General features: G+C 44.3%; 1 protein-coding gene across 3 annotated transcripts in view; it reads left to right on the forward strand.

Moving 5' to 3' along the window:
* The window catches only part of PARD3B (par-3 family cell polarity regulator beta), a 439,522-nt gene extending 415,445 nt beyond the window's left edge, over positions 1–24,077 (forward strand). For 2 of the 3 annotated variants that reach the window (XM_072874183.1, XM_072874182.1), the window contains one exon: positions 19,302–24,077. In XM_072874183.1, coding sequence (XP_072730284.1) covers positions 19,302–19,656 — 355 coding nt within the window. In that variant the 3' untranslated portion in view covers positions 19,657–24,077. The remainder of the gene's footprint in view (positions 1–19,301) is intronic. The other variant, XR_012044291.1, reaches the window with a different exon arrangement.
* Positions 24,078–26,067: the final 1,990 nt, after the last annotated feature.

Raw genomic sequence — 26,067 nt, forward strand, 5'->3', positions numbered from 1 at the left:
GTTTTAAGTCCAGGCAGATGAATTTAGAATCAGTTTTGATGGAAATACTGGTCCTACTCAAGGACCTCCAAGTTACATTGCAATAAACCAGCAAAGATGAACTACAGGCAAAGAAAAAAGATCATTCTCACACGCTAGAGCACAAGCTTGGGAACCAAGCTGATGTGCTCATTAAAAGATTAGCTTAAATCCAATATCAAACAGTTTAAGATTTGCTTAGCTAACTTTACTTAAGTCTGCAAGGTAATAAAAGCGATTGCTGTGGAAACTGCCCAGTACTTCTGAGGTGTCAGGAAAGTCATTGTATTTCAAGAAGGACAGAGTCCAAATCCAAAGCGGGACGCCGGATTTGTGATACGTACGTGCAGGAGAAAGCTGGAAGTGCTCTGTTGCAACTTGTTCTGTTTTATCTCAGTTTCCGTTACTCTGCTGCAGTGTGCCATGGTACTAGTACCACCTCAGTGCCGTATGTGAAGTCTGAAGGCTTTTTTTGTGTATGGTGTCAAACATATTTGCCCAAAAATGTGCAGAGTTCATAAATAACGTGTGTATACCTTCTACAGGGAGAGTCTCGGGCATTAGAAGCAGAGAAGGTAGGAAAGGGTCACTGTACTGTAGACGTTTCAAAAAATGGTCTTGTGTCTTCCTCTAAGACTTGGCTGAAAGGAGGAAAGAAAATTGTAAACAGGATCACAATTACAGAAATCTCTAAGTTGAATTCAAAAGGAAGGAGATTTGGTTGTAAAACATACCTCCAGCTTTGTAATAAAATAGACGTATCAGTTGAAATGAACAGGATGCCTCTATCCAAGCCATATTAAGCCTTAATACTGAAAAAGTATACTTTAGAAAGTCAGAAAGGTCAAGGTTCATGACATCAAATCATGGATTGCAGCTGGCAGACCACTTCTATAATTTCCATGGGAATAACTAAAGAAAATTGAGCAAAGAAAATGTCTACAATGACTGGGACATAGCTTGAAAAAACCACTAAAAACCAGATGTCCCAGAAGAATACTTTGGAAGTGTAGAAGGAGGCGGACAGGGATGGGTTTTGTCAATTTTTCTAATAAGTCAGTCAACTCTTCATAGCAAAAAGCCAGTTAATGCAATATGGAATAGTTTAAAAGTCAATTAATATTTTGAAACTACACAGCCAGCCTTTTTGCAAGGAGATACTAGCTGGAGTAAATAAAAATACTTTCAAGTGTCACATTCCAAAAAACATGGATGTGGTATGGATTTTAGTGTATAATCAGGCATAAGGACCTCCCACTCAAACTAAGGGCACCAAATTCAGCTTAAAAATTCAGGAGATGGAGGAAAATATTGCCTCTGAACAAAAGGGCTTGAATTAATGCTATAAAATTTAATGAAGTTGTGGAGACATTGCCTCAGAAAACAAAGCTGTATTAGCTATGCCTCCAGTGAGTAAAAGAACAAAACAAATGTTAGGGAACAAAGTATTAATGAAAGAAAGAAGCGTCAGTACAAAATGGTTAGGTTGAGATGAAGGATCTGTGGAAAAAAGATAAGTGAATGCAAATTAAAAAGAAGATCAAATTAAAAAACAAAAGCATATGTCCCATAGAATGCATCAACAGAGTGATGTGCTGAGTGAAACTTGGGGAATGAGATGAGTGCTACAAAATGCAAATACATCCTTTGCATTGTTGAGATGGATATTGAAATTGCTCAGGAGACCACCAGCCTGGGAAGCTCAGCTGGCTGCTTTATAGGTACGCATATTTGGAATAAAAACGTTGCTGCTTATGTTGGATTATAAATCAGAACTGATCAAAAGGTGTGGACTCTGGGCTGCAAAAGTGAGGAAATAAGTTTTTCTTTCTGTGAGAAAGTTCACTGTAAAATAAGGCAACTCCACTGCAGTTCTTGGCTTTGGCTTTCTCTTGATAAATGGGTCTGGAGGTGTGGCTGAAAGATGGTTGTCAGCGAACGTGCTTTGAAAACAGCTAAAAAAGGAGAAATGTAGGAAGCCAACAGCATCGGGTGTAAATACATACGATTTTCGAGGATGTTGGATCAGGATTTTTTGAGCGAGCTTCCTGCAGCTCTCACAGCGTTGTGCATGAACCTCCTGTATGTTCTGTCACGGCTCAGCTAGGTTCCTGTAAGCAAACAGCAGCTTTGCGATGGCACCCATCGCTCAGAGGCAGACTGCAGTTAGTTCTCCATAATCTGTCCAGTTCCCCTATCTTCATCCAATCTTTGCAAAGCAGGTTCAGAAAAAAACAGAAAATATGTTAAAAAGAAAAAGGAACTTGCGCTGTCACGATGGCAAGTTTCAAGCTTCTAATATAGCAAGGCATTTAAAGTGAGTCAGTTACAGGTATTCTTGTACACATTTATGAAAGAGGAACGGAGATTGTGATCATAAAGTAGGAAAGTGAATTGTATGTGGACAATCTTAATTGCATGCTGTAAGGTAATGACAGGCTGTGAAATCTTAAGAACTCAAATACAGTTCTGGGTTCTTTTACAAACACATAGGGGAGAGTCATGAGCACTCAGCGTGCCACCCACCAAGAAATAAGAAACGGTGGGAGAGATGAGAGCCATAGAGAAACAGAAGGGCAGTGCTTTAAGCAGACCTGCGGTTGTTTGTGATTGTTATCCTTGGTGAAACCCTGCCTTGTGAGGAGAGAGCTTTTATATAAACTGGTGATTAAAGGAAAGAGGTATCTAATTTGGGATTAAGAGAATCACTGAAGAATTTAATAGTAAAAACAGTTGCTAGAGCAGCTGTTTCAACACAGCTCATACAATTGGCAGCCAAACTACTTCCATTTCATAAGTGGGTGACATATTTAATTTCTCTGCGCAGAAGTCTCTTAAACACGTATCAAGAGAATATTCTAAATTCCACAGGGTTTTGTCCAGCTTTCTTTGCCCATATATTCACCTAATGCTTTTATGTTGCTCTTCAGCTATGACACTTTAGAAAATCATGCTTTGGATATGTTGATCCAGGTTGAGCAACACCTTATTCTGCAAGAAATGTTGTAAAAGCGAGTACGAGCCTGATCCAGAACCACTGCAATCCATGGATGTGTTCCTACCGATTGCAGTCAGCAGTAGGTTTAGACTGAAATGCGATCACTGTTAGAGCATATTCCTTCATTTCTTTGCTGTCTGGGTCAGTCTGGTAGTAATTTGATAAACTCTGATTAGGATATTTGTTTTTTCCCTGGGAACTCTGCCCACCAATGTTTGCAGTCCAAATCTCTCCATATTTAGAGATCCTGGAAAAAGGAATATATCTTTGCCTGCTCTCTATGTTCTTCTCCACCCTATCCTATCTTACCAGAGATATAAGTGAAGTAAAAGTAGGACTGAAAAATGGATGCAATTCAAGGTTGTTGAAGAATTGCAAATGTTCAGATCACTAGCGGTTATGGACCAATAACTTTAAGAGCAAGCATGGAGCTAAAACTCCTGTTGTACCCTGGCAGAGAAAATTAATTCCTGCTTTCTTAAGAATTTTTACCATCATCTCCAGGCTTGGAAAAGATTGCATTGTTCTAGCATTTAATAGTTATGTAAATTAGCACTAATTTTGTCACTTAACACCTGTACGAAATTTTCTACTAGCATAGTTCTTTAAAATATGGCATAAACAAAGCACAAGATGCACAGTGATACTGCTCTTTCCTTGATGCTTATTTGGGAAAATCTGCATAAGCTATTGAGCTTTACCTACTGCAGATAAAGATGTTGTGGATATACCAGAAGCACGCCCGCAGAACTTTGTAGGCGTGTGGTTGGTGTTAAATAGTCCATAGGCCACTAGTCAGACTTTCAGCAAGCTGTATTTTGGAACTATACTAAATACCATAATGCATATGCTAAAAACTTAACCACATCTTTACAGTAATGGTAGTGTCTTTGCTGTACTCGAAAACTTTGTCTGCCAAACGTAACTTAGGCTGGCTATAGAGATATTGACAGAACTCATACCTTCTGCTGGCTTCTGTCTGGTATCGGTGTGGCCTCCTCTAGTTCTGGGCTCTGTTCTGCATGAGCAGATGGGATCCTACAGCTGTTCAAATAAATATTAGTTTTAAAGAGTTATTCTGCTCTGATTAACCATTCAATGAGGGGGGAAATGGCAGGGGAGAGAGCGCCTAAGGAATCTCTCTGCTTCAGGCCCCTTGCCCAACAAGATTCATTTAAATGTTCGAGCGGTGATGAGGTGAGGAGTCATGTAAACTGGAAGCTGTTCCTCAAGTCACCGTCCTCTCTCTGCACACAGAGTAATTGATAGCTCATGCACTTGCAACAGCTGAAAAAACAGAACAGAACATGCAAACACGTCCACTGTATAACATACGTGGGAAGCAAGAGGAGGAGAGTGTTAACTTTAATAGAAAGTGAATTATCTGCCATTTTTGTTCCACTCCAGATGCAATTCAGCAAGGAGATTGGATCTGCGCATTAGATACTCTGAGACAGCACCTTGGAAATTGGCAGCCAGTTCTAGCCACGGGCAGAGAGAGAGGGTGGTAAATGTGTGAACAAAACCCAGCCCAGGTTATCAAGTAAAACCCCAAGCCAACAGGGGTCCTTGGATATTGAGTAGCTGGCACTTTTCTTCACTTAAAGAAGAAAAATAGCCATTGTTTTCCAGGTGAAGGGAAGTACTTTGAGAGCAGTCTGTTGTAGATCATCACAAAATCTGGCAAGCAAAACCAATCTCGGCAGGATTTCACAGTTGAAAATCCATGTGAATGGCTTTTTGCTTAGATCTAGGTGTTAGCATGCTGTTGTACGTACCCATGTGTCACCCGGTTTTGGTCCCTCATTTAGCATTTTTGTTATGAATTTTGGCTCGATCTGAGATGCTATGCTTTAAAGAAAAGGAATATTTGTTTACTGAGAACTGAGATGTCTTCAGTGTAAAAATAATGTATTTTTAGAAGCATGGTATGGTCACATTTTTTTCCTTTGTTTTGCTTTCTTAGAGGCAATAGTGATACATTCTTGAACTGAAATCAACCACCCAAAACAATAGCTGGGACAAAACGAGTAGGAGAAAGGACATACTAACAGTCTTTCTTCCAAAGATCCTCAAACAGCAAACACACTTTACAACTATACGTTCACCGATTAAAGGCTTCCAAAACCAGTTAAAAGCTTCAAGGATCCCAGTAGCCGCGCTCAGAAAGCCTATGCGTCCTTGCTGTGTGTACTGTTTCTTACCGGCTGACTCGACTTCTGGTAGTCCTCTAATTAGCTTTGTAGGGGTCTCTGAAGGCATCTGGGTTTCTCGCTGACTAGGGAATTGGGCTGAATGTAGGCTGCCTGAATACACGCGTGCTGGTTTTGAGCATTTGCTGTACGGATCTCTTTACCGGGTGGTGTGCTGCAGCCCCCTCTGGAATGGCAAGTGCAAGCAGCTCGGTGGTGCCGGCTGTGCTGTGGTACTGACTGCACCACGCTTTATGGCAGAAAACACAGAGCAGATTGGTTTGAAACGAAAGGGAATTAAAAAAGAAAAAAAAAAGACGAATTCAATTAGTTGGTTGAAATTGAGTTGGGGTTTACAACTTGAATTTTTAGGCCCAGATCCATCAGAACACTTAAGCACCTGCTTTACCTTGAATACATTTTGCTTTTCAATAGCAATCATTTGCCTAGCTATCAGAGGCTTCCAGGAAACCTGGACTTAAATGTGCATTGTAAAGCATGGGGGAAGGATGGCAGACAGTGATACTTAGAGAAATTTCACTTTTTCACTCCCTGCACTTTCTGTGTTTAATAATGCCTCCTTAATGTTGCCTTAATGCAATGCTTTTTGTTAAATATCCTGTAAATAATACCAAGAAAGGTTATTTAATGAATAACCTGACTTTTTCTTTGAAGAGACTTGTTACTGATCTTAACTTGGAATCTCTTTAGTATTATTGAGGGGAATAACAACCTTAATGTCATTTTGGTTTGATTTCTTTGTGTGAAGGGCTGACAGCTCTCCCTTCTCTCTCGTCACCAAACATCTGAAGAAAGCTCTGTTATTGAGAGATTACTGCAGTGGTCCTTGGTCTTACAGAGATTTCATCAGAAACATTTCGTTTTTAATGGACAATGGAAAATGTTCAGCTGTCCATTATTACGCTTCTTTGTACACAGTCTAAAAATATAAATGGAAATTATAATTACGTCTGTAATACTGGGTCCCAGCTGAAATCACTTTAATCCCAATGTGGGAAAAAAAAATCAATACAGAACCCTTAACCCTGGTCTTTTCCTCCTTAGACATTTCATTTTCAGTTGTACTAGTTTATACCACAAGTTTTATAAGTTTTTGAGACCATTTTGCATCCTTAGAATGGTATTGCTGCCTTGTGCTTTTCTGACGTAGAAACTGGAATGTTCTTCTTGAGTAATGGTTTATATTGTAGCTGCTTGGTATGATATGAAATTTATCCCTTTTACTTTTTGATTGTTAAAAAAAGAGGGGCCTTTGAAATGTTGCAAAGTTCTTTTAAAGAAAATCCCATTTTACTGGAAGCAGAATTACACATATTTTTGTTAGAAACCCAACTCAGCATTAAAGATTTAACGTTAAGGTTTGGAAAAGACGTCATTCTCAACTCACCACAGGCTCTCTACTATATTGTGCTTTTTTCCTATGGAATTCAAATAGTAGGTCTGTCAAGGTTAAATATTGCATTTCTTATTTTTTTATATCAACATATGTAAGTACAGGCATGCCATCAAGTGTTTGTGTTTCTGAAACCTGCATCTTTCTGCAAACCTGGCCTTAGACCAATAGTTGCTTTGTTTTGAGTTAGCTTCTGGGGAGGAAAGGAGAGGTTGCTTTTATGCTGTAAGGCCTATGGAAACTATTACTTGCCGACTAACTGCAGCTTCCTCTGAAGCATCTGGTTCTGGTAACAGTCAAAGACGTGATACTGCAGTTTAGGGCACGCTCTGCTACGTTGCCCCAGTTGCCACACTGTCAATAAACATAGATGTAACAGCCATGTAGCAGAGGTGTGCTATGCATCTGGTAGAATGTCTTGCTTCTTAGTAATTGAATGTATGTACCCTCTAGATCATGAGCACTCGAAAAGTAAAAAACAAATTAACTGCATGTTGGTCAGTCTTTTCTCTGAATACCTGAAAGACACGAATGAAAAGGAATGTTTCCACGTGGAGTGAGGCATTTCAGCAACCCCCATCTAGTACTCTAGCTATTTATTTGCTGTCTAAGGCTGTCAGGCCTTAACTTCCTGACTTCATTCCAGGATACAGATGTTTCATTCTCTCCCTGCCCTCTCCTCCCCTTTCAGATACCATTCTCCTATACAAGAGCCTAATCCAAAGCTCATTGAAATGCTTCCATTGACATCCAGAGGCTTTGGCTGAGGCCGGATGAGTCTGGGGCACAAAGTTCCTCGTTGCATCGAGTTATTCTCTCTTCTCAGTCTGGTATCTAGGCAGAGCACGGATCTCTTTCCATCTTTACTTCCCTCTGCAAAGTACCTTGATGGGTTTTTTATGAACACGCCACTTCAAGTCTATCACACCGCACAATCTGAAAATACTTAGAATGATACTGTAGTAGTGACCTTTATTGTTCATTAGTGAATCAGCAGCCTAGCTTACTGTGGCTTTAAATGAGCTGTATAAATTGGTTGTTATTTTCAATGATGATTCCCTTGATTTGAACATACTAGAGCAAAGATAATTGTTTGATTGATTCATTATGTAAAAGATTGTTTCAAGTTAGAGGGTGTTTTTATTTAATTTTTTTTTCCCCCCAGCCAAATTGAGACATGCTGTCTGGAATCTTTGCCAGCTTCTTACCAGGTTCAGATGGGAAGTGCTATTGCTTCTCTTTTTCTCACTGATGGCATGTAGTAGCCTTCCTGGGCGGAGCAGAGGTGCCTCTCTGATTGTGGTGTTCATCATAATCTAAGCTGAAGCTAAGCTGAAGCTACTGACAGCATCACGTCTTGCACATAAGACTCTACTGCACGTGGTAGTCTTTGATACATCATATGTATATGTGTTCAAAAGAAATTAAAGTCTATCCTTGGTGGTGCTGTCCAAAGCCTCTCTTTATCTCGGTATTGGCTTGCCCCTATCTTCCAACCGCTGTGCTGTCACCCCTGTAAGGTATCGCTAATTCCCAGCTGTTGGCATCGCTTTCCCATTGCTCAGGGATGCAGTGTTTTGGTGTGTCTTTAAAGCATTTTTTTTCCTGTCTTCTGCTGTGTGCTCCCTCTTCCAGCTTCAGCGTCCTGATGTCTTCTGTTCTAGGTACATGACGAAGCTGATACGACTGTGTTGCTACAGGCTGTGCTTGCTCTCTCTAGAAGGTTGCTGTGCTCCAAGAACTTTGCTGTTGCAAATTTTATCTTGTCATCTGGCACGCAGCATGGTGTGCAGGTGGCAAAGAAGAAATTTGTTTAGAAGCTACATGCCTCCTCTACTACAAATGTTGGGGGGAATGCACATAGATCTGGGATATTGATAATTGCACCGGTTCCCAAAGAGCAAAGGATGCTGCATGCCCAGGGAGCGTGCTAGTAAGTCCTGCTGGATGCATGGTGCTGCCCCAGACCGGGAATGCATGGAAGAAAATCATGTAGATCTGATGATGTCTCACGTCATCTTGGACTCCTTGCAGGCACTGCCAGGGCTGGTGCTGCTGGGGGAGAAAACAAAGAAGAGAACAGCATCCAGGCCAGGAGGGGAAAGTGGCAAAAAAAGTGGTGGGAGCCGTGGGCTCCAGGAAACCAAGCCTGAGACTTGTGGAGGGAGGCAGAGAGGACAGAGGGGGATGTGGCATCTTGCCCTGTTGTCATGTCCTCCCATCTCCAGCCTATGGTCTAACATGATGTGCACTGCCTTCCAGATTTGCTTTTCGTAAAGAAACAAAATCCAGCAAATGAAAAGGGGAAGAACTGGGCGCAGAAGTGCATGAAAGCCAGCAGTTATGTCGTCTTCATCTGTGAATGGACCACATAGCTTGTATATACAAGCATTAAAGTTAGTGCCATATATATGAGTAAAAACTACCTATGCCCATAAGGCTGGGTTACAGCAGTTGGGAGCTGTATTGTGCATTTCCTCAGTGCTGTGCGGTTCAGGTCTCAGAGCAAGGTTACAGCGATGTATTTGGTACCGGTGGCGTGTGCGTGTGTCTCATTTGCACCCAGCTATTCTGCAGGGCGTGTTGAAGGGGTGTTTGAGGAACCGAGCAGATTCACGGCTGTGTCTCACCTCTCCAGAATCTGCTTCTGCTACCAGAATCTGGTGCGCTAAACCCTCCTCATCTGAGCAAGTCAACAGCCTGTCCCAGGCTGCTGCCTCAGGAATGGCAGGGACTTTGTAAATAAAGGAAACAATTGAATGATAAATTCACACTTCAGCACGCTGCTTAACAACCTGATAACAGTTAATTACATACAGTACTTTTTTAAATGCAGCAACAGGGAGATAAGACATGCAGAGATGGAGCACAGGCACTTGGGTCTCACAACCAACGGTTAACCTCTTATTACCCATGTCCCTAAAGAGGCCAGTGGTCTGCAGCTCCGAATCTCACCAGCTTTGAACATTTACTGGCTAGCAGTGACTCAGGGCCATGCACGTAGCATTTCCTCAGCCGCAGGTAGGGGTGGGGGGAAGCTGCGCTCAGCCCCGCAACTTGCAGGGCCCTGCTGTGAAAGAGCAACCTGTGTGCTGGCAGGCGGGAAATGCAGGGTGGTGAAACAAGGGTTGTCTCCACCATGGGCAGCAGGTAGAGCATGTCCAGTTGGCAGTCGCTCCGCTCGCTGCAGCTGCGCTGATGTTCGTGTAACTGTAGAAGCTCTTAAGGAAGAAGCCAGCATAAACACAGCTGGAATGGGCTGCAGTCGCAGGGCGCTCGCGGCCGTCTGCAAGTCACGGCAGCTGCAGTCAGTGCTACTGCTCTCTGGGCACCGGGTGGGATGTTTCCGTCTCTTCTAGCCCGGTGGGATTGAGGGCTTCGACCCTTGTTATTTAAAGCTCAACTTCAGGACGTCTGCTGTCAGAGCACCCGCAAAGTTTGTGACTTAATCCAAGTCTAATTAACTGATTTGCCTATCCAAATCTGGAGATTTACACACTTCTGTAGAGGCAGCTGTAAAGTTATAACTTCAGCTGTTTATCATGCCCTGAGCCTTTAAATCTCAATTATTAAAGGTGGTGTTTAATGGCTGGCTGGAAAAGGGGTGGTTACCAGAGTGTTAATGGAGTGCGGCAAGCCAGGAAATCTATAATCTAATGCCTGTATAGAAATGAATGGTTCTAACAAAAGAAAATATAGGGGGGGAGGATGTTACAGGCTGTTTAGGAGCAAATCAGTACGTGAGCAGTAGGGGAACAATGGGGACTGAAGTACTGCCTGAAGAAAGAAATGAGAGCTGCTTGTTTTTAAGGTCCCCCTCACCCCCAAAAAGCAGCCATTGTTCTCCTCTGGACTTGAGCTTTGCCTTTGTTGCAACGGGGAAAAAAGGGAATGGCACATCCCAGTGAGTTTAACAGAATGTCTGGACCCAGAAAGAAACGAAATGGAGGGAAAAATAACCAGCTACAATCAGTTTCAAAAATAATTTTCTTCTTTTATTGAAGCATGGTTTTACTACCCAGTTTGTGCCATCGGAGGCAGAATTGACAGCCATGCTTCATCATGGCAATGGGAGAAATCGCTACAAGGAATGCTTTAATTTAAATCAGAAAAAAAAAAAAGCCTAAAAGCTTGGTAATAACATTAATAACCACTTCTTACAGGTTTTTACTAGCCCACTAAAGATCAGACAGCGTGTTAAGATCCCAGCGGCTGAATAGTAAAGACCTGGGCCGAGGTTGTTATTACTTAGGAAGATTCTTTTAATGACTTCTGTTATTTGTTGAAAATCATTTGAACAGCACAGCTGAATAATCACCATGCTTTAAATTCATTTCACGTGAAAAATGAGAACAGGACAGAATTTGGGTTTATGTGTCTTTGAAAGCACTTTACAAAAGTGGCGTGGATAGCAGTGAACGGATAGGCGAAGGGAGGAGCTCTCCTGGAGCCTGAGCAGTGTGTTTGTTTCCTTCTGAAGAGGGATTCTGACTATGTCAACAGAATTTCTTTTAAATCAATTTAAAATCTCCTGAACCACCACAGGACCTTTAATTTCTACCCTGATAGCCTCCAAAAAAGCAGAGATCTGCAGCAGAGGTTAGGGTGAGGCAGAGAGATCTGGATAGTATTTCTGGCTTTTGTGCTGCTGCTGCGCTGGGGCCAGCGTTGAGGTCTCACCCCTCTGCGTCTCTCATCCTTCTCATCGCTTGCCTGCTCTTGAGGGAAGCAGCTGGCTCTTCTCGTGGCAGGGATAGCGGCGTCCCCATGCCCATTGGAGCGACTGCACAGTAATGCAGTACAAATACTACTGTAAGAGGGATTTCACTTTAGCATCTTGCCCAGTGGTGGCAGTTCTGCATGCGTCCAGTAGTTCTTTGTATTAGTTCGAGTCTGCATTGAAATGCAAAATTCAGCTGAGAAACCTAAACATTTGCTTCTTTTGTTGGCTTAAGATGCATACGTCCTTTAAAAAGAAGTTTTCTCCCCTCCAATGTAACTTGGCCAGCATCATCTCAGAAATGTGACGCAAGAGACCAAAGGCCAGGAACTCTTTTAGTCTATGGGAAGAGCTTTCAGCCCCTGCTGATCTGCAAAACAAAAGACCAAAGGGACCTTAAAATCTCATCCAGGTCTCTCCCCGACAGAGCATGGGGGTTCCTGAGCAACAAGCATGACTGCTTAGCATTGAGAGTAGGTTACCAATGCCAAGAGGTTAATGACTCACACGGTATTATGTTGTGTTGAATAATGAGTAACATATGAAATGACACATGTTGTAATGACTTGCTACTTAAAGTACCAATCTACTTAAGGTCCCTTTAAGCTTGAAGAGATCCCAGAATAGCGATGTCTTGTTCAATAGGTGCTACTTTATTTTATGCCCCCTGGTAGAAGAGATGTACCATGCCTGAGAGCATATGAACAAAACAAGTGAGGAATTGAGTAGGAAGGATTATAGGACTAGTTGTTTTGAATGCTTATCGGGCATTTATAGAGCACCAGCTAGCATATTCGGGGTTTTGTTGCTGTTGATTTGAGGGTTTTAATCCTGATTATCACAGTTCCTATATTTGTAGGTTGGATTTAGGGAAGGAAAGAAAGGGGAGCTTTGCCTGCAGCATGGGATTATCAGAAGCTGGTCTGAGATCTGCTGTGGAAAATAAACTAATGCTGGAGCAAAGGAGCAACACAATGTTTTATGGCTTTGTTGCTGATAGGAGGGGGTTTAATTAAATGGCACTCTAAATTCTGATGTTAACCAATCTGTGACATAGTTTGCTCCATTAGGGACTGAGAACAATCAATTTGGTTGCACGGAAAATAGACTGTTCATGCTGTCATAAGAAATCTTATATAATCTTATGGTAAAGTTTTAAACCTGTCAGACTACTGTTTTCCTGTCTTACAGTTGTTTCTGCAGTCTGCTTATCTGCATGGAAAGCTAGTATCTGACTAAACTTTATGCTTGGGCCTGGATGTAAAAACAAGTGGACCACCTAAATGTCTCTAATTGCTAAGAACTGCCCAGGGAGCTGCTGGGGCCCAACATCTCTCAAAACGTGGCCCTCTGCAAACAATAAAGGACTTTGTTCTCCAGCCGCCTTAAGGCTAGACTTCAACTAGAGTAATATAACCATGTCTATGCACTTACCTTCCAGGACTGTAGTGCTTTTGCTGTTTGTTTCTAAATATTTCAAGCCGTAATACTGTAAAGAGAGAAAAACTATGCATATAAGCTCTTATGTTCAGGCCAGTCAAGGCCACTGTTAAACTTGGCAAAACTGCACGTAAGGGAAGAGAATCAAGCCTGCCTGCGTTGCATCTGAAAAGTACTCTTCCTTGAATTTCAAACAAACTTGTATGGATCCCTCCTTCTCCAAATCCAAAACAAATATGAATTCTTTAAAAAGGGGAGAGAGAGACTTTTCCGCTCTTTCCCCCCCCCCCAGTAACGCAGGTCATGAAATGATCATTATTTTTACAGGTCTGCAAAGCCTATAGAAGTCAAAGCTATGTAATATACATTGCAGAGTGTTCTGCTAATCCAGTCCAACCGCAGTCGTGCCTGGCCCAGGGATGAGGGTCTGGTAACTGGAAACCTGACACTGAAGGAATTCCAAACACAGTCCTCAAACTAAAAACAGCTCTCTCTGCATGGCATGTGCTACATGAGAGCCAGGGATTGTATTCGTTTACGTTACCTGATTTTTTAGCCTTGTATTGTTGATAAAAGAACAGGAGAAGAAAGCACCTCCACCAGCTCAGCCCATAAATAATCTGTGTGTGGTGTGTTTGAGGTTAGTATGACATTGCTAGACATCTGCTGCCTTCTGAGAGGTACAAGCCTCTCACAGACAGCAGCCACTGAGCACTTCCTTGTGCTGCAGATTCCTCCCAACACTAAGATACCAAATTTGATTTCCAGTGGCTTTTTAAATGCAAAACCCATCATTGGCTATGGGAAGTATTGGTCTCAAACGGCAAAGAATATTTGTTATAGGAGTATCTCACCTATGAAGATACAGAGACAGACTTTAATGAAGCTCGTCATGCAGTGATTTTTTGGAAACCTGCAGTGATTTAAAAAAATGTATTTTTTTTTTAAGTTATATGCACATTGAATATTAAGCAACAGAAGTTCTTAGTGCCACTGACTACAAACAGCACTGCGGTGTCTAATACAGTATCTGGAGAGATAGGGACTGCACGGTCTTTTCAGTCAGTTGTTTTTAGTGTATGTTGAGAAGAGCTTTATAAAGACACAGTGTAAAAATGTATTTGATACTGTAAGATTGTTTGTTTGCATAATTTAATTCTTACATCAGCTTCTCCTTTCTTCTTTAAAGTAGATCCTCCTGGCTGAGAACAAACAGCATGCAATCAGGATGCATACAATAGAGTTCTTCAGTGAGAATTTGGACACAGATAGGACCTTGTTGCTTTCTCCTGTTCTTTAATCACAGCCCGAGCTGCCTGATGCCATCACCCAGAGTCTCTGTATGTCTTGCTTAGACATGAAAGAGACTGCAGCCAAATGTGGGCTTTCCATTTGCCACTTAGTCTGTGGCTGTCTTTGAACTTTATTTCAAGAAGTACTCCCTGACAAAGTAAGAAGGCAGTTTTTCATGTGAGATTACATCCCTTGCAAAATATTCCCTCAGCAGCGAGAAAGAGACAGTGATGTAAGAAGAGAGCATTCCCTTCCTTGCTTTTTACCAGGTACTAAGAGGGTGATTTCTGTGATTCTCCCTATAGAACAGAGGCAAGAAAAACTCTTTGTCATGATGAAATCCAAACCCCCAACATGACGGGGCACAGCGTGAACAGCCAGACCGTCATTTTGCTTTCTTTTCCTTTCAGATAACCCGAGCATGTGTCTCGTGGCTGATGTTAAAGGTGACCTGCAAATGGGGGTTAACAATGAAACACAGTAAACCTGAAATGAAATTATTTCTTCTGGTTGTTTTTTGAAGCATCGGGTATTTAGGCCAGTCTACCCTGTGAGATTCTCCACAACTGAAGAATTACTGAAATGGGGGCTTTAAAAAAAAGTGGGGGGGAACTGCAGAAAGCAAAAAGTGTTTTAGTTAGGTTTTTTGAAACGTACAGATACCTGTTTAACTTCAGTGACTAAAGAACATTTTGGGTAAAAGAAGCCTTTCTTAAGTATTCCAAATCCTTTGGTTCAGTTTTAAATAAACCCAGAAGCTCTTAAAAATTCTGCAGCAAAGCCATAAAATATTAGATTTTATGTTCTTTGTGCTTGGAAGATAAATAAAGCAGGGATAGAAAAACAAACTACTTCAGGCTTTACTTGTCATAGAGAAAATAACACCACATGTACTGTTAATTGAACATCAGTCACAAGTTACCTGCTTTATTTGGACAAGGCTACTTTGTGCTCTTAAAGCTCAAAATGGATCACAGTTCTTACCTGGTGAATCATTTAGAAGATAAACCAGTAGAGCTGCTAACCAGCATATGAAGTGATACGGCGAAACATGTTTGCAGCTACCGCTGTGTGTGATCTGTAATTTCTCTGCAGGGGAAGGTGAGATTTTGCTTCCTCACAATAAAACGAACATTTTAAGGGGCACCTTGCCCATGACACTTTTGAGGAGTGCATTTTCACACTGCCCCACCAGTTTCACTCCCTTCTTGAACCTGGTGCTTCTGCTTCCCTTCCTTCCACTGCTTCCTTCAGCAGCAGCCCCTGCTTTTAGCTAGACCCACATCAGTGATGCATCTTCCAGTGGGAACCAGCAGAGCTGAGCTATCAGCAAAAACACTTTTTGAGCTCTGAGATGAGTTCCTTCCCAGGATGTTGTGTCAGCTTCCCTGCCTTCTGCCTGCCATTAATTTCACTGGACCCCCAGGTCAAACAACTGGCCAAAAATCTGGAAAACAGCTGACGGTCAGAGCAGCTCCTACTCAGCATGTCCTCTCAGAGGGCACACTCCCGGCCTGGTCCTTTTGAGTGGCCGGACCTGCTTGACCCAATTTGTGGATTTTTGATCACTCCCCTGGGTCACTGATTTTCCACTTGAGGTTATTGGTTTGACCCCCAAACCATGGGTCACCTGGGAGGTGTGATATGGCCCTGTGAACTCTGAACTCATCAGGAGCCAACAAAAACAGCGAGGGAGGGGAGAAGAATTTCATTAGGGCCTCCTCAGAGGTGGCAGTGTCTGCTGAGTGAAAAGGCAGGGGTTGTTTTGCTTCTTGCAGAAACAAGCGTAGCATCTACAAGGGGCTGCCAAGTAGAAAGTGTTTGGTTTGAGTTATGGCAATTTCTTTAAGGATAAACAACAGCGTATACTTTTACACCATGAGCTATCAAGTGAAAATGGTGTTGCTTCAGAGGAGCCCAGCTCCTCCTGCCAGGAACTGCCCCTGTGTCCCAGACTTACTCCTAATGGTGACAGCATTTCTACAGCCAGAGCTTGCTATCTGTCGGTGTTTCTTCTGCTTTAAAAAGATTGACTTTCTGATGGTTAATTTGGCACACCTGGGGAGGGAAGGGCTGTGTTTTCCTGTATTTTAAGACTTATCAGATGGAGGTTCGTGTCAGAGGTTCATGCAGACTCCCCAGGCTGGTTGGTTGCACCGTGAGCAGCTCCCTACGAACAGACTTCACTGGGCACGGCTGGTAGGTGCGGAAGAAGGAGTCCTCAGGAAGTAACTCGGCTTCAACTTGCAGTGCTGGTCATAACAGGGAAGAAAAGTGTCGTCGTTGTAGCACGTGTATCAGCATGCCTAACACCCACTGGGATCACCGGGGCAGTGAGCTGGAGAGTGTGGTGCAGCCACGAGGACATCTTTAATGAAATTTCCCCCGGGGACAGCCTTTTGGGCAGTTACCGGGGTTTCCCAAGGTTTTATTCATACAAGAGTTCTAGTAATCATGGGTTAGATCACTGCTTGTAATATTGCCAAGGCTGCTAAAAAACCTCGCATACCTTCTGGCTTCCCGGGACTTTCCGAAAGGATCCATGTGGGGTATATTAAAGCCTTGTCTCCGTGTACAACCTCTCCTCTCAGCTGCTAAGCCCTGACTCGCGGGAGGACACTCGAGAATGATACCACCTATGGGTGTTTCACCCTCAGAGAAGGGAAGCTGGTGCCAAGAGTGAACAGCTTGGATATGTCTTTATTTTTTAAAGAAAGATTTTGCCCTTCCCACATCTTCGTCTCTGCAGTTTGTCTACACAACCAGAGACAGTATTAGCTGTAAGTGAACCAATGGTGGATTTAGTTTTGTAGCATAGGTAGCAGCAATGAAGACCTGATGGCACAAGCTCAAGCAGCTCGGGTACGTGCCTCAGGTCTGGCACGCTTGCGGTTTGATTGCACAGGCTTATCTTCACTGCACGGTCCTAGGTCAAAGCTGCCTGAATGCGCTACCCTCTGCACAGTCACAGCTTCTGTGGCAGCAGTGTGACAGTCTCCTAGAACTGGACTGGCTGAGCTTTCCTGGAAACAGCTCTTTTGGCTGGATGGCAAAACACATCCCCCTCTTTTCCTGCAACATCCAGACCTCTCATGTGAGTTGAGGGATGAGCTGTGTGCTGAAGGCTCAGTAGGTGATGCTGGTGGCTCAGTCCTGTTCTCAACAGTCATTTTGGTACCAATTAATCTTGAATTTGTTATTTTAAAGTAATTCAATTTTGCAGTTAGAGCTCTGTCCAAAAGCTACCTAGCTCTTCAGTGAATTCTGGATCAGGTTCCAAGCTCAGTCCCTTTTTAATGTGATCCACAGGAATTTGGTTGATTATAGCTGCCGATGAGAACATCTTATCTAATATACAGGATTTTGAGCATTATCATTGTATTAAAGGGTGATGGGTGTAGGTTTGACATTTGTCCCTGTTGGTTTGCTGCTTGACACAAAGCAGTCCCTACCACTGCAGAAGCCTTTTACGATTGGAAGTGTGTTTTTGCACACAGAAGAATTAAAAGCTGAGTGTGACGGGACTGACTAGTGAACAAGTCTTCATCTAGAAATACACGGAGCAACTCTTTGGCCTGCTGTGGAAATCAGGCTTTGTTGCAAGGCGTAGGTGTGTGAGCAGAGACAGCAGTTGTCTCAATACATGTGGTTAAGAGTCCTTTTAGTATCTCAGAGGGTGGCTTCAGGCCCTTCAGCACTTTGTCTGGACTGTCTCACCAGGAGGGGCGGGGGGGAAGCCGAGAGTGCCTGTCTTTTATAATGTTCTGTTTTTAAAGCAAAAAGTCTCTGGGGAGCAAGGGTCCTAAAAGTCCAAGGCCTGGAATTCTTCCTTTTGCTCTTTCCATTTTAAACAGGAAACATTTGCACTAAGTTATTCCAGGGGGAGAATTGTAGGTTCATTTCAAGGCAGATAATGTTTGTTCATTGCCTATGTCCATGATTTACCCCATGGGCTTAAACGAGTGCAGCAGAAAACCACATGTTTTGTTTTACTTCATGCAAAACAAGTTCCAGTGGAGTCTGGGAGCCCAGATCAAGAAAGGGGGAGCATGCTTGTAAAATCTCTGTGTGAACAAAAGAGAGGCATTGACGAATTGTGAACACCTGATCTGCTGTACCAGAATGATGACTTTTTTAATAAATCTATGCAAAGAATATTTAAACAGTTGATGAGTTCAGTCCCAAAGCCACAGAGCAGGTGTAATTGATTTATACTTTCAGCCCCTGTTCTGGGTCAAAACCCTGCCGTCTTCCTTCAGCTCGCACTCAGAGAGAAGCTTCCTCTGCAGTCGATGGGAGGTTTTGCCCAAAGTGCAAAGACATTTGCAATCAGACTGGCAAAAACTCCTAATTGAGTTGAACTTTTGGGGATGCTCTGGTGACATGTCTGTGAGAACAATTATTTTTGCCATTTCAAAAGTATCACAAGTTAAGCTGTACTAGGAAAAAATATCAATGCTTCATTAGTGCAAATCATGGAATTAAGATGCAGAAAGCTACGGAGAGGGCTCCATGGCACATCCTCAGGGATGACATGTTCACATGTTGCTTTTCATGTGAACTAGAGCTTGTCAGATCCATACTGATGCAGACAAGTTACAGGGCTGTTGTAATATCAGGCCTTCTAGATCACAGGAGTTTTTTTGAAACCCCACTGGCAGCTCGCCCATTAAACACAGGTATTGTAGCCTGACATCCCTAGTGTTTCTTCCAGGAGTTCCAGTTTTTCCAGCTACGGTGTTTGGAAAGTTTTACAGTCTGACATGTTAGGAGAAAAAATAGTGGGAAATGGCTTGGAAAGCGTGAATATTTGTGCATGTAAAGCTTATGGGATTTGCAGACTTGCAGACCCAACTCATCTGTTTATCCTCAGGCTAGATAAGATTCAGTCAAACATGCATTGTTTAAAGGAGCTTTGTTTCCATTATGGCAAATGGATCACAGGAGGCTGACTTTGGGGGCTGAAGGGCTCCAGTGCTCCCCCATTGTAAAAGGGCTGTGATGTGCGCTGGACCCTTCCTCCAGCGTCTGGGATGTTACAGACTTTTTGTAGCGTGCAGGTGGGAGCCTTTGCTATCCTTCGGAAGTTCTTTTGATTCATCTGGACCTGTCATGCTTGAGGTGGCATTTCCTTTCCCAAAGTAAACATAGATTGTGAGTACAATAATGTGTCACTGGGCTAGTAGACTGCCTTTTTATGTGCTTTATTATGTTTTTCCTCCTCAGGCGTGGACCTGCAGAGCCACTGGAATATTTAACAGGACCACGAGTAATATACAAAGAGAGAGATCTTCCCTACTATCAAGGAGGACAGCCTGTTGTCCACCCATCTAAAGGGAACTACATCCGTGCGCCAGACACGAGAGTGGCAGAATTGAGGTACCCTCAGTACTACCCAGCCCAGCCCATCACAAACCAGCATAAAGGACCCCTCCGGCAGGACGTGCCACCTTCCCCTCCTCAGTCTCACCGAGCACCAGCTTATAATGAAATTGTCCGACACCGTGGGACCAGTCCAGACCAGTACCAGTACAGACAACAGGATCCCAGGCAGAAGAACCCCATGACTGCAGCTGTATAGCCATGCGCTGGACTTGCCAGCACAGCCCGGGAGGAATCCCGTCGGACATCATCCTTGTAGAGTTGTTCCCAAGCGTAGCTGCCTGTAAGAATGGCACGAGACCTGGAGTCCTCCTTACTGAGCTGGGCTCAGCATAGGTGCTTTCTAACAGGCGAACTAAAGTCACATGAGGTACGATGTGTTTTGAGTACGTGAGGTACCAGACAGTTGAGTATTTTTTAATTCCTTTTAAAAATAGAAAGTGGCTGCTGGAAATTAAGCGCAACACTTAATACACCTCAGGGCTATTTACTGAATCCAGTTACACCTATACAGTACGTAGCTGTATAAGAGCAGTGGTGTCACCAGAGTTTACTTCAGAGTGCTGTTGTAAAGCCTTTAAGTGAGAACACAGCATGCAGTGCAGACTTCGTGCAGAGCTGGGGATCTTGTGTAATCCAATGTGTGATCGTGAGTTGACAAGGGACTGCCGTGGAGGTAGTGGCCGCATTCCAGGCACGTTCAGACCAGCGGCTCTGTGCTTTAAGGATGCTGCAGTTCCAGATTTGTAATCTGGCCTCTGTCTTCCTCTTTCTGTTTGGTGGTGGCAGCATTTATCTTGTAGCCTTCATTTTTTGCAGTTTGTGTAGCAAGATTCTCCTCTTACTGCACCTGCTGCATTTGGAGTAAGGCGAAAAGCTTTATCCGCCATGCTTGGGCAGGCTCACGGCGGAGAAGGCAGCCAGCCACCTGAGAAGTGTGTGTCTGTAGATGTGCGTGTGTGTGCTTGTAAGCGTCTCGTAGTTACACAGCGTGCACTCTTTAAATGTAAACCCTGGAGATCAGATCCTCAGCTGCTGTCAGTAAGTGTCGCTCTTGGGGTTTCAGTGGAGCTGGCCTATAAGAAGTGGCTGAGGAGGTGATGGCAGGCATGGACTCCATAACTCATATTAGGTTACGGTATCAGGTGCTGCCTTGGCTCTGGCAGGGCAGCCCCTTCCCGGCCCGCTCTGGCCAGGGTTACAGCAAAGTGCCTGCCGGTGGTGTGCCCTGCCCTCGCGAGCCTGCCGCCGCGTGAAGGCACCCATCGGTGCGGGGCCCACCCTCAGTCCCCCAAGCGAAGCTCAGCCTTGGGCAGTGCCAGGCTGGTGCCAAGTGCCAAACCACTCAAGTTCCTGTAGCCGGGGCCATCCGGACAGCAGGGAAAGGGGCTTTTCACAGCAAGGGGTGAGGGAAAAGACAAGGAAAGCAACAGGGAGGGCTTCGAGACCCTGGGGCCCAGGAGGAAGAGGCGAGAATAGCCGTTTGTAGCAAGTCATTTGCAGCAGTGCATAGGAAGCGAGAAGGTGTGGGTGGGGAGAGGGGGCCAGCAGTGCAGCAGAGCCGTGGGGGGACAGGGCAGTGGGGTACATGCCCGGCTCTTTGCCCCGCGCAGCCCGAGCTTGCTCTGCGGCCAGCCAGCCTGGGAGGAGGTCAGAAATGCACGTCCCCAGCCACAGGGACCTGTGCTACCCGGCCCAGCAGGGCTGTGGGTGCTCAGAGATTTGTCTCAAGGATTTTGTCACAGGGAAACCATACAGTGTTGCCACCTAGAAATACATTTTGTGAAGTTTCCAAGTGTCCTTAATTTCTTGACTTCTGCCTTTTGGGAGTGTTATTAAACCGTTTGGGCTCCTCTCCTCATCAGGGAGAGACCGTGACCTGGCCAAGGATTAAGCACAAGGATTTCTTTGATGTCTTTTTGACACCTTTGGTATGCAACAGATTAAATCACATAGGTCACTTCCCAGGTATTAAATATCACCGGGAGGGTTTGTCCTGCTAGGAGCGTGTCCCTTTACTAGATATCCCTGGGAAAAGGGCTCGTTAGAGGTCCGTAAGGCACAGGGCAGGGTGGGTCTGTGTGCTGCTGCTTTCCAGGGACCGCTGCGGGTAGGTAATGGCCCTGATGAGAAGCAGCGTTTAATCCCAACCAACGTTTCTTTTGTGCTGCTCATGTTGGTGAGAGACTGCCGTAACCCTGAGGCACGGGGAGCACTTGCAGCTACCCAGCTGGCCGCAGGCTCTAGCATTCACACCGATCTCTAGCCACCAGCCGGGCTGGGAAGCAGGGGAGAGGAGACAGCTTTGGGGTGGTGGGGGAACATCTCCGTGATTCAGATGCAGGGCTGGACTCCCTGGGGCAGGGGCAGGCGCAGCTCTTAGTCCAGTCAGGAGGAAGCATTGGTGGGAGGGAGAGGAGAGGAATGCAACCAATTATGAAGCAAGTGTGTTTGGTTCTTGTTCCATTTCTTTCTGCCCTCTTCCCTAGTAATGTAGGAGGGAAAAACCTCTGGAGGGAGGGTTGGATGTAAAGCTGGATGTCTCTCGGTACCCTCCATAAATAAGGCGCATTCCCCAAGGAAACTCTGCCTGTCGTGTACGTGCTGTCACAGCCTTGTACTTCTCTCAAAGAGTTTTAGATGCTGTAGGATACTCAGCCAGGACTTGGCAGCCACAGGGTAGCCGCTGGTGTTATGAAGGCCCGCTGAAAGTGAAGCAAAAACAAATTAAAATACTTTCCTTTCCCTCCTTGAAATATAACCCCTGATACATTTGATCTAGCTGTAAAGAAACTAATATGTTTGCGACAGTGGCTTTATCAAGCCAGGCCACAATTAAGAACAGCTCTGAATATAAGCTACTGCCTTTATAAATCACTCTCAACTAACCCTTCAAATGGCATCACAGCACAGTGAACAGAACTTATTTACAGTATTTCAAGAGCCAGGGCTAAATAAAATCTGGATGGAAACAGCTCCTGGGTTATTTATAGCCTTTGAAGGACCTGCGCAATTGTCTCCCCGTAACCTGAATCTCTCCTTAAGAGCTCCCCTTGACTGCATTGGCTCCACTCAGTTGAGGCGGACAGATCAAACGAACACCTTCTGAGCTGTTAATCTTACCCAACAGGTTATTAAATGGTGTTTCTGCTGTTAGATCAGTACAAAGCTTCTCCCAAAAAAAAAGAAGTGCTACAAGTATAATACATGGATGCATCCTACAGGTGAGGAGCTAAGGAGGAAGAACAGTCAGACCTAGCTGGGGGAACAAGACCAAAAAGTATTACAGAGCATCTCATCAATCTCTGGTGCCATTGTTCTGGGAGAAAATTGCCATTTGCTGGTTTAATATCTGGTAGAGGTACGGTATTTTCAAAAGTATAATGTGTAACTACAGTATATATAGTCAGCTTCCTGCAGTGTAAAATGTATGATTTTAGCACCATATTGTGGAAAAATATGTACCGTGCAGAATTCACGAGGTGCTACAACTGACGGTTGAAAATACACACTTGCAAAATCCAAAAGAGCCGTTAAGTAACAAGTTGTTCTTTTCCCCATATGTCCATATGTTTGGGAAAATTGAGTCTGAAATGCTCTTGACACGTAATTGCCTCACACTCCCTCATCCAAAATGTGCCAGTCCAGCAGTAAAGTTACTGACGTAGCGGGTGTGAAGGGAGAGTTTGGGTTTGCCACAGGAGCAGCGTGCCATAAGCGTGCGTGTGAACAGGAGTCAAGACAAGGGGGAGAGAGGCCCGCTCTCACATGAAGCTGGAAGCTTTGATTTCCTGAGCTGGTGGCGTGCAGCCTGCGTTTCTGGATCTGGCGCGGGGCCAGCTGGGCCCAGCAGTTGAAAGATTAAGAGATAGAAAAAGAGCCTGTGGATTTTCTGAGTGACCACCCACTAGTGAGCCATGATCTTGGCCCGCAAGCAGACGTTACCACTGTGATATGTTATGATGCAGAAGTCTCTAGGCACCCCTCAAATGCATAAAGAAATATCAGTTGCCCTTTGTGGAAAAAAAAGGGGAACTAAGCATTAAAAAAAAAGGCTCCTGCATTGAAAAAGTGCATGCAGCCCTGAATTCCAGTTCACTCCAGCTTCCTGATCTAGAAATAGCTTCACATGTTGCCTAATTTTTTTACAGATGAATTGTGCTACCTCCTCCTTCCAGCTATCACAGATTTGTTTATCAGAGAGTTAGTGCTGTGAGTGAATCCTACCGACTGCTCTGCCAGGGCCACATCCTGACACTCTGCTCGGAGCAGGGCTGCTTTGCACTTCCAAAAGGCCCTACACCTGTGCTCTCCGTCACAGTTGTTCTGCAGAGTCTCCAAGCCCTACGTGCAAAATCAGAAGCGCTATTCGCTATTTCTGCGTAGAAGGGAAGGCTTTATAAGAACGCTATTCTGTTATTGTGGGGGAGGGAGAGGTGTTTGTGATCCTGACAATACCTGTGTGTTCAAGTGAAACTGATTTTAAAATCATGCGTGATTGTTTTGGGGGAAAAATTCAACACACAATTTGAGAGGTTTTTTCTAGTACCGTATCAAAGATTTTGATCTTTTGTTACATATGGCTATATAAATTTTACCTGGTTTATTTTGCATTAAAATAAAGGCTTTAAGACTAAATATGATTATGTATTTGTATGTAGAGTCTTTCTCTTCTTTGTATCTACAAAGTCATCCTCACCCTGGATGTGATTCGATATTAGAAGATCATGTGTGATCAGGCTGGATCAGAATCGGTAAGGTGACTTTTAAAAAAAAACAAAAAACACAACATAGCAGCCATGTGCTGCCTTGTAGAAAAAAAAACATCACAGGGCTTAACCTGATTCCCTCTCAAATATGCATTGTCTTCAGCTGTAGAGCCAGAGTCCTGATTTCATAGCCCCACTTGAAAGGAGAAGCGAGAGAGAAGTCCCTTGCCATCTGGGCAAATTTCAGCTTAGGCAACTGCGTGTTCGTTGCTGAAGTTCCCCACGCAGTTTCATCTCGACATCGAGCTCTTCTCTTGCTGTTGGTAACAACCGAGGTGGTGTGCGGCTGTGTGGCAGGTACCAGGTCCAACCAGCTGAGGCTGTATTTCAGCGAGATGGCTGCAGCACTATCTTGCCAGAGATTTAGGACTCCTTGAAAGTTTTACGCAGGTACTTAACTTGAGGTACGTGGGTCATTTCACTGAAGCTGATGACACCACTTTTCATACTCCAGATTATGTGCAAGCATAAATCTTTGTAGGATTGGAGCTATGGGTTGCAGAGCACACTGAGATTCAGGCAAGAGTGTTATGTTAGATGAAGTAATTTTCAAAATAGCAGATATTTAAGTGAAAAGTCACTAGAACAGGGAGAAGGAAGAATGTAGCCCTTCTGTGATGAAAATTTTGTTTTACTACAAAGAAAAAGGAAAGAGTAAAAGAACAAAACAGGACAGAAAAGTGCAGAAGGTTTACAACACAAGATACAGCAGAAATTGCAGTAATGGTTCAGTAAAAATAAATGTGTGCTGCACTCCAAAACATTTTGAATGCAGATCTTGGTATTTATGGCCAAGACAGTTCATGGGCAACTCTGAGTCAATTTTAGCATGTATTAAATTATGATTCACGCAGATGCCAATTTTAAAAGTTATCGGGTCGTAACTTGCCCTCATAGCTAAAAACTGGACAAATGAAACATTGATATCTCAGTTTCTTCTGCTGCTGAAGTTGTACAAAGACTGGCAAAAGACAAACTAGGAGCGTATTAAAAGCTGGAAACTCAGTGACCGCGGTTTCAGAAGGTGCTCCTTCTGCCTTGGCCGTTGTCTCCTATGGTTTCCCCACGGCAGCACTCACTTCCCTGGGACCTGGGCTCAGGTTAAGATCTGTTTTGCAGTCACTGCTGCGTCTGCATAAAGAAGGATGTGGAGCCATTTGACTGTTAATTAATGTAAATGAACTAGACCACACCCTCATGAGCCCTGTATTCTGCTGTAAGCAGCGTGGGATGTAGTGCCTTTGCCCACGAGGGTCTCAGGGCTGGGTTACTCACCCCAGCAGAAATGCAGTGACCTGCTGCAGTGCGGCAGCAGTTGAGCACTACCCCGGGGCAGAGCGTAGCAGCCTCTCAGGGGCGAGGACCGTGGCAGCTGCGCTACTTGGGAGGCATTTGGGAAGCAAAATGCCATTATCAGGATTGGCGTGGAGCTGGGCTGCTCCTGCAGCCTCCCAGAAGGCATTCGGGGCTTTTAATAAGCCCCAGAGGCCTCTGGCTTAAAGGTTCTGGAGGCTTCCTGAGGAGGTTGCTCAGGGTCCCTACGCTTGGTGCGCTTGTCCCTGCAGAGAAGGTGCTGAGGCATGGCTTGGGAAAGCGTGGAAACAAATGAGACTGAGAAGGGATCCTACTTCCCAAGCACAGGATCTGCTCCGAGGAGGGCAGCTCTGCCGCTGTTTTTCCCCATGGGGTGGAAGGGAGTGCCTGATCCTGGCAACCGGAGAGACAGGATTGCTCTGGGAATCGGGAGGGAGAGGTGAGGGGGGCAGAGTGGGAAATGACAGGGAGAGGCAACCAGAGCAAAGGAAAAGGGATGAGAAATTAAAATAGGTGGGGAAGGGGAA

Source organism: Ciconia boyciana, chromosome 10 (assembly GCF_034638445.1).
Source record: "Ciconia boyciana chromosome 10, ASM3463844v1, whole genome shotgun sequence".
Taxonomy (NCBI): domain Eukaryota; kingdom Metazoa; phylum Chordata; class Aves; order Ciconiiformes; family Ciconiidae; genus Ciconia; species Ciconia boyciana.